The 9,361-nt window shown below is 37.6% G+C and overlaps 1 protein-coding gene across 1 annotated transcript; it reads right to left on the bottom strand.

The window, feature by feature from the left end:
- Window positions 1–6,470: 6,470 nt before the first annotated feature.
- On the bottom strand, window positions 6,471–7,667 carry LOC128577626 (casein kinase I-like). Its single transcript, XM_053579890.1, has one exon. The coding sequence runs from the start codon at window positions 7,659–7,661 to the stop codon at window positions 6,651–6,653; it is 1,011 nt and encodes a 336-aa protein (XP_053435865.1). The 5' UTR covers window positions 7,662–7,667; the 3' UTR covers window positions 6,471–6,650.
- Between the last annotated feature and the right edge of the window lie 1,694 nt (window positions 7,668–9,361).

Here is a 9,361-nt window from a genome sequence, read left to right as displayed (position 1 = left end):
AGTCAAAGAGTAAAATCCCAATTTCATCAATCAGAAATGATAAAGGCCAAATAACAACAGACTCCTCAGAAATTGAGCAAATCCTTAATAAATACCACATAAAACTCTACTCTCAGAAGAATGAAAATCTGAAGGAAATAGATCAATACTTGGAAACTGTCACCCTCCCAGACTTACCCAGAAAGAAGTGGAAATGTTGAACAAGCCTATAACAAGCTCTGAAATAGCATCAACTATAAAAAATCTCCCCAAAAAGAAAAGCCCATGACCATATGGCTTCACATCAGAATTCTACCAAACCTTTAAAGAGGAACTAGTACCTATTTTACTTAATATTTTCCAAAACATGGAAAAAGAAGGAATACTTCCCAACTCATTCTATGAAGCAAATATCACCCTGATCCCCAAACCAGGAAAAGATCCAACAAGAAAAGAAAATTATAGTTCAATATCTCTAATGAATATTGATGCAAAAATATTCAATAAGATCCTTGCAAACAGAATCCAACAGCACATCAAACAAATTATACACCATGACCAGGTGGGTTTCATCCCAGGGTCCCAAGGTTGCTTCATTATACATAAATCCATAAACATAAGACATCACATAAACAAATTAAGAAACAAAGATCATATGATTCTCTCAATTGATGCAGAAAAAGATTTTGACAATATCCAGCATCCTTTCTTGATCAGAACGCTTAAGAAAATATGTATAGAAGGAACATTTCTCAAACTGATAGAGGATATCTACAGCAAACCCATGGCCAATATCATAGTGAATGGACTAAAATTGAAATCGTTTCCACTCAGATCAGGAACCAGGCAAGGGTGCCCATTGTCTCCACTGCTTTTTAACATTGTAAAGAAAGTCTTAGGCACTGCAATCAGGGAAGCGAAGACAATCAAGGGGATCCAAATAAGAACAGAGGAGATCAAATTGTCATTCTTCACAGGCTATATTATATACCTGGAAAATCCCAGGGAAACTATAAAACTCGTAGAAGTGATCAAAGAATATAGTAATGTCTCAGGATACAAAATTAAAACCCATAATCTGTAGCCTTTATATATACCAACAATAGTCAAGGGGAAAAAACAATCAAAGATTCTATTCCCTTTACAATAGTGCCAAAGAAGCTAAAATTCTGGGAGTGTATCTAACTAAGGACGCGAAAGATCTCTATAAAGAGAACTATGAAACTCTGAGAAAAGAAATAGCTGAAGATGTTAACAAATGGAAAAATATACCATGCTCATGGCTGGGAAGAATCAACATTGTTAAAATGTCTATACTACCTAAAGCAATTTATAGATTTAACGTGATCCTTATTAAAACACTTCTGTCATATTTTAAAGACCTGGAAAAATTAGTACTTCATTTTATATGGAAACGGAAAAAACCTCAAATAGCTAAGACGTTACTCAGAAATAACAACAAATCGGGAGGTATCACGCTTCCACACTTCAGACTATTTTATAAATCGATAGTGATCAAACAGTATGGTACTGGCACAAAAATAGAGAGGTAGATGAAAGGAGCAGAATTGAAGACCAAGAGGTGAACCCACACACTTATTGTCATTTGATTTTCGATAAACCTATTAAAAATATAAATTTGGAGAAAGATTCCCTATTCAATAAATGGTGCTCGATGAATTTGCTGGCAACTTGTAGAAGACTGAAACTGGACCCACACCTTTCTCCTTTAACAAAAATTGACTCTCACTGGTTAAAAGGACTTAAATTTAAGACATGAAACTAGAAATATTCTTAGAGAGAGTGCAACTTCATGAGGAAGACACTCCAGGCAATTGAAGCAACATCAAAAATACATTACTGGGATCTGATCAAATTAAAAAGCTTCTGCACTTCCAAGAACACACTAAGTAAAGCAAATAGACAGACCTCCAAATGGGAGAGGAGTTTTTCAAGTTATACTACCAACAAAGGTCTAATAACCAGAATCCACAGAGAACTAAAACTATTACTAAGCAAAAAACAAGTGAGCTCATTTCATTGTGGGCAAAAGACATAAATAGAAACTTCTCTGAAGAAGACCAACGCATGGCCTACAGACACATGAAAAAATGCTCATCATCTTTAATCATCAGAGAAATGCAAACCAAAAACTACTCTGAGATACCATCCAACTCCAGTAAGAGTAGCCCACATCACAAAATCCCAAAACCACAGATGTTGGCGTGGATGTGGATAAAAGGGAACACTTCTGCAATGCTGTTGGGAATGCAAGCTAGTGCGTTCCTTTTGGAAGGAAGTTTGGAGAATACTCAGCGATCTAAATATAGACCTGCTATTTGATCCTGCAATTCCTCTTCTAGGTGTATATCCAAAGGACCAAAAATCATTTGGCAATAAAGATATTTGCAACAGATTGTTCATTGCAGCTCAATTCATAATTGCCAAGTCATGGAAGAAGCCCAAGTGCCCATCGACCCATGAATGGATTAATAAATTGTAGTATATGTGTACCATGGAATACTATGCGGCAGTAAAAAAAATGGAGACTTTACCTCCCTTATGTTTACATGGATGGAGCTGGAAAATATTCTTCTTAGTAAAGTATCTCAGGAATGGAAAAAAAAGTATCCAATGTACTCAGTACTACTGTGAAATCAATTTATATATAATAACTCACACTTGCATATGAAAAATGAAACACAACTTTAGTCTACGATGAAGGAGGGAAGAGGAGGGTGAGGTTTGGGGACAGGGTGGGAGGGTTAGTAGGGGATATTAGGGGGACCACAACTATGGAGCACATTGCAAGTACAAGTTGGTTCTATCATGTGTAGAACACAAATGTCCTAATGCTATAATTGCATAAATGAGATGAAAACTATGCTGATTAGTATGATGTAAGCACTCTAATTTGTACAAATAATCAACACACTGAAATGGGCATAAATGTATTTATGATCTATGTACAAAACACTTAATAAAAAATAAAAAAATGAAATAAAAAAGAAAAGAATATAATTGTGATGGATGTGTTAATCACTTCAATGTAAGCATTTCACATTGTACATTAAATTAATACACTGAATCCCATAAATTCATCAATGTACACAGTTATGATTTAATAAAAACATAATAATAATAAAAAGTCTGAAACTGGACCTACGTCCCTCACCGTGGACAAAAATTGATTCTCACTGGGTAAAAGATTTAAATTTAAGACATAAAACAATAAAAATTCTAGAAGAGAGTGGGGAGCAAGCACTTGAAAATATTGGCCTGGGAAAAGATTTTATGAGGAAGACACCCACCCCTGGCTTTTTCAGCAACACCAAAAAATAAATAACTGGAATTTGATCAAACTAAGAAACTTCTGCACAGCTAAGGGTATCATAAATAGAGCAAATATACAGCTTTTAGCAGGGGAGAATATTTTTTTCATGTTATGGATCTGAGAAAGTCTGAATAACTAGAATGTACAGAGAACTCAAATAAATCAACAAGAAAAGAGCAAACAACCCCATTTTTGTGTGGTGTAGATATTTGAACAGTAATTTTTCTGAAGGTGACAGATGAATGGTCAACAAACACATGAAAAATTGCTCATCATCTATAATCATCAGAGAAATGCAAATCAAAACCATTCTGAGATATGATCTAACTCCATTAAGATTACCCCACATCCCAAGTCCCAAAACTGCAGATGCTGGCATGAATGTAGAGAGAAGGGACCACTTCTACACTGCTGGTGGGATTAGAAACTAATACAACTTTTATGGAAAGAAGTATGGAGAATTCTCAAAGAACTTAAACTTGACCTTCTATTCGATCTCACAGTCCCATTACTACGTATCTATCCAGAAGAATAAAAATCATTTTACCACAAAGACATTTGCACAAGGATGTTTATTATGACTCAATTCATAATTTCCAAGTCATGGAAGCAAACCAAATGCCCATCAACCCATGAATGGAGTAACAAATCGTGGCATATATATATATATATATATATATATATATACACACACATACATATACACCATGGAATACTATTCAGCCATTAAAAGATGGAGGTGTTACATCTTTTATGTTTACCTAGATTTTGGAGTTGCAACACATTCTTGTTAGCAAAGTATCTCAAAAGTAGAGAAAAAAAATCCAATGTACTCAATACTAATATGAAGCCAATATATAAACACTTCAAAGCTCATATGAATGATAAAATAGAAATACAGTCTAATACAGATAGAGGTGAGGAGATGGTAGGGGGAGGGTGATTGGCAGGAGAAAGAAAGGTGTTTCTTGGGAACTCGCATATTGCATACAATACAAGGATGTTGAGCATGCTTCCCTGGGTGAGGGGCTCTTCTTCAACTTGAACTTTACCTTGAGAGTGAGAACATTGTAACCTGAAAATTGTACCCTTACATTAATTTGAAATAAAGAAAATCTCGAACAAGAAAGAAAATAATGACTACATTACAGATTGGGCAAAACGCATGAATAGAAGTTTCTCAAAAGAAGATAGACCAATAGATACATGAAAAAAAACTCAACATCTCTAATCATCAGGAAAATACATATTAAAACCACCGTGAGATACCACCTTATTCCTGTTAAAATGGTTTTTATTAAAAGTCCAGAAACAATAAATTATGGCATGGATTCAGAGAGAAAGGAACACTTAAACACTGTTGGTGGTACTACAAATTAGTAAAACCATTTGATCCAGCATTCCCACTGCTGGGTATCTACCTAAAGAAAAGAATCCAGTTTATCAAAAGACACCTGCACTCAAATGCTGCAACACAATTCATAATTGCAAAGATGTGGAATCAACCTGTGTCCATCAATTAATGAGTGGATTAACAAAATATGGTAGATGTATACCATAGAGTTCCAATTAACCATAAAAAATATATGAATTAAGGTCTTTTGTAGCAATTTAGAAGGAACTGAAGACAATTATCTTAAGTAATATATCTCAAGACTAGAAGAACAAACATAACACGTACTCTTTAAAAAATTGATAACTTATGGATACACAAGTACACAGAGGAAAGTAAAAGTCATTAGTAATCAATCAGTGTGTGGGGGCAAGAAAACCTAAGTAACAGGTAAATTAACACTATTCTGGTTATGGACACATTTATATGCCCGACTCAAACCATGTATCATAAACATCTGTACTCCCCTAATATTTTAAAATTTAAAAGATGATATTTGTCTGTCATCATTTTTACATTGGGGTAGATTATTGAGTAAATTTGTTCAAAAATAACTGGCATTTTTAAGGTTTTAATTTCTTCTTTAATAAATTTTCATAATAAATATTTTATTTTTTTTATTTTTTTTATTTTTTTTATTAAATCATAACTGTATACAATGATATGATTATGGGGCATCATACACTCACTTCATAAACCATTTGACACATTTTTATCACAGTGGTTAACATATTTTAAAAAGTGTACACATGTGATAGGCAGAACAGTGGATTCCTGAAGATGTTCAAACCCTAAATCTAGAGCCTGTAAATATGCTACTTACTGGCAAAAGGGGGCTTTATTGATGGAATTAAGGTTGTTTACCAGCTGACCTTAAAAGAGAGATGTTATCGTAGATTATCTTGTTGACAGTTCAATCACAGAGCTCTTAAAAGTAGAAGAGAAAGGCATGAAAGAGGAGTCAGAGATGTGGTAGGAGGAAAACTCAACCCATTGTTCAGACTTTGAAAATGGAATATGGGGGCCACAAATTAAGGGATGCAGACCAACAGGAGACACACAACAATGCTTTAGGTGGGGTTAGAGTCAGGAGCTGGAATTCTAAAGGAGCTGAAAGAGCTGCTTTCTTTCTTTTCGTTTCTTTTTTTTTTTTTTTTAGATATTTTACAGTGATTACATTTACCTAGGCAACATACATACATGTTCAGTTGTAAGATGTTAACTAAATTTCTGTGACAATTATGCTTTTTTTAATACCAAGAACATTATAGAGTTAATGCAGAGTCCTAAGGATAATCTAGTAGTCACTAAGTTTTTCTTAAGTCTTCACTTTAAATGCTGTTATTTCTAGCACAGGTAAGCAGGCAGAGTCTTTCATATGCTCAAACGCTGGAATCTTTGGTTGCTACCATATCAGCTGGCTTGCAAACAAGAAGCCAATCACTTTAAGAATGTTTTAAGTGAACAACATGCAAACCCCAGGGATGGAAAAACCCTAAGAATGCACCATTGTGAGCATTTACAACCATCACAACTGTGGCTGAAGACTGTTCATGCCGTTCTTCTGAAATGAAATTTCAAAGCAGTATAGTTCAAAATAAAAAGTTTTAACAAAAAATTGGCATATGCACAATTTCTCCATCAATTTGTGTGTGTCAACCATTTAGTTAACTTTTCCCCTTGAAAAGAATGCAATAGAAAAATCGGACACCATGTTTCACGATCTCAGTTAATATTCACAATTACAGTGGCTACAACTCAGGATACAGCATCACCAATGCTGCCCAGAGTCAGTTTATACTGAAATTAAGTTCTTTACACCAAGAGTAAATGGTTGTCCACAACCACTGCCCAGTGTACATATGAACTAAAATTTCCATATTTGGGTAGAAACAAATGCTGCTCCAATCATCTGCTCTGCTTCTTGTGTTCCTCAGTTCATGCTTAGAAACCTTTCATGTTACTCTTGGTTTTGTCAGTTTGCTTGCCTGTGGGGGTTTGGGCCTGCTGACCCTGCCCACTGGAAGAGGCTGCCTGCTGTGCTACTTTCTGCTTTAACATTGTCCAATCAAATGTGTAGTCATATTGGTGGTTCAGGATCCTGAAAAGAATGCAGAATAGCTTCCTCAGATACATGTAATCTGGGGCTTCTTCAAAGCGCAGCCCATGATAATAGTTTAAGTACATGGCAAATTCTGCAGGAAACCCCTTACATAAAACTTCAACAGGAGCGGACATCTTTTTTTCACTAATCTTTTCATATTTTTGCTTCTTTGTTGCAGACTTTAGTCCTTGCCATGGCAGGCTGGTTCTATTAAAATACATCAAAACATATCCTAATGATTCCATGTCATCTCGGTGACTCTGCTCAATACCAAGATGTGCATTGATGCTAGCATATCCAGTGGTGCCAGTGAGGTTTTTATCTTCTCTGTATGGTACATGTTGTCTTGTCCTGTTGTCTCTGTACTTTTTGGCCAAACCAAAATCAATAAGGAATAACTTATTACAGTGATGCCCAATACCCATTAGGAAATTATCTGGTTTAATGTCTCTGTGTATAAAATTCTTTGTATGGACATATTCAATTCTACTGATCATCTGGTCAGCTAACAGAAGTACAGTTTTCATAGTCAATCTTCTTGAACAGAAATTGAAGAGGTCTTCAAGGCTGGGTCCCAGAAGATCCATAACTAGTACATTATATTCTTTTTCCTGACCATACCACCCTATGTGGGGGATGCCAACACCACCTTGAAGAATCTTATAGAGTTTGCTCTCGTACAGCAACTGGGGATACCTGGTCTTTTGAGATTCTAGCTTCACTGCCACTTCCTCGTTGGTGATGTTGATCACCAGGTAAATGTCCCCGAAGGAGCCAGCCCCTATCTTCCATACCAGTTTATATTTCCCTCTGACAATGAATTCGGCCTTGGAGCCGCTGCTGCTGGCCATTCTGAGAGACAAAAATGGAGTCTGGGGCCAAGCCCGGATGCCTCTGGAGAGAATGATGGAGGTCTCTGGGGCTCGTCCCCCGGGCAAGGCCACAGACAGGGGCGGCAGGAAACAGAACACAGAGGCTCTCTTGGCGCTATAGGGCCCAGAATCAGTCAAGGAGAACCTGATCACAACCGCTCAATAGGGTTTCTTTTTGCCAGGCCGTAGTTTGTGAGGTGTTCTCGGGATTACTAGGCTGGGCCACTCGTTTCCGGACGGCTGCCGCTTCCTCGCCTTCGTAGAAATGTTGCAGGCTGGAAAAAAGGTGCGGTGAACTAGGGCGGCGATATCGCTGACAACACTGCCGCCGGCTCCAGCCTGGAGGGACCCCTGTCACTCCGCCCACGCTGCCATCTTGTTACCCCAGCTGCAGCCAACACAAAATGGCCCCAGTCCCCGGGAGTCACTTCTTCACGGCGCACAGCACTCTGGGAAAGGGATCTCGGGCTCTAGCCCCAAAGGATTGGCCGAGCTGCTTTCTTTTTATTTGACTAAGTCTATTTATGTATATACTTTCTGTACTGCACTTACATAGAACCTGAATCGGTTTTCCCCAATAACAGCTTTATATAATTTCCCCACCTTTGAGCACACAACAATCACTGAATTTAACCCCCATGTACTAAACACAAACTCTCAGAAAAAGGAACCTGATTGGTCCAGCTTGCTCCAATCATTGGTGACCTGGAGGTGGGTTCAAGTGGCTCATTACCCACTAAACAAGAGCTGAGACAGTTCTAAGGGAAGAAGTGTGAGCTGCCAGAAAATTGATTGCCATGCCACAATTATGCCTTTTCTTTTCCTTGCAGCCCCAAATCATCTGCCTCCAAGAAATAAATGGATTAAATACACTCCAAGGGACGCATGATCTCCAAACTTCAAAAATAGTGTTAGAAAAATTAAGGTGGGCAGGAAAGGATGCTTGGAAAGAAAAGGAGAGAAAAGACATTACCCGTGAGTTATTTGGGTCTGAGAGTGATGTGAGAAAGGAGGGAGAAAACTTAATTAATTAGCTCAAAGACACCACCACTGCCTCTACCCTGCATTGTTGAGGTAAAAGAAAAGGTAGTTCACCACCTGGCAATATTCGGGGCTTTTGGTCAACTTGAGTACCAGTTAAAGGCCTCTCCCCGTGACTAACCTACCCATCACTTGATCTTTGTTGTTGCTGTGTATCTCTGGCCTCTGGATTCCATTTGAAGCACAGGGTTCCTGAAAAGCTGAAAGCTAAAACTATCACCTCAATATGTAGCTTTACGTATGAATACGCTTGTTGGGTCTGCACTATCCCTGCCAAAAACCAACCCCTCTTCCTCCTCTCTCCTAAACTTTAGTTTATGCAGTCACTCTACCTTCTCAACCATGACCTTAAAGACCTTTATTATATCTGATCAGGGAAAGCATGCAGATGCAGAACCCCAGTGGCTTCTCTCCCTGCTCCATGAAATGTTCAATTTGAATTGGCTCTTCATTTCTGCTTCTGCATGGAATGCTTTCCACTTTCCCCACCACCACATTCATCTTTACTTCTCCCTCCACTTCTTTCTTCTTTCTAACTTCATCTTTCAGGTGAATAATTTAGCTGCATCATACATCCTATGTGGTACTGTACCATACTTCATCCCAATTTTAGGAATTAAAACTGCCTGTTTACCTAT

Source organism: Nycticebus coucang, chromosome X (genome assembly GCF_027406575.1).
Source record: "Nycticebus coucang isolate mNycCou1 chromosome X, mNycCou1.pri, whole genome shotgun sequence".
NCBI lineage: Eukaryota > Metazoa > Chordata > Mammalia > Primates > Lorisidae > Nycticebus > Nycticebus coucang.
This window is presented reverse-complemented; position numbering and strand designations above follow the sequence as displayed.

Bases quoted from the DNA above. Each gene is read 5' to 3' on its own strand.
- LOC128577626 (XM_053579890.1), bottom strand. From the start codon at position 7,661: ATGGCCAGCAGCAGCGGCTCCAAGGCCGAATTCATTGTCAGAGGGAAA.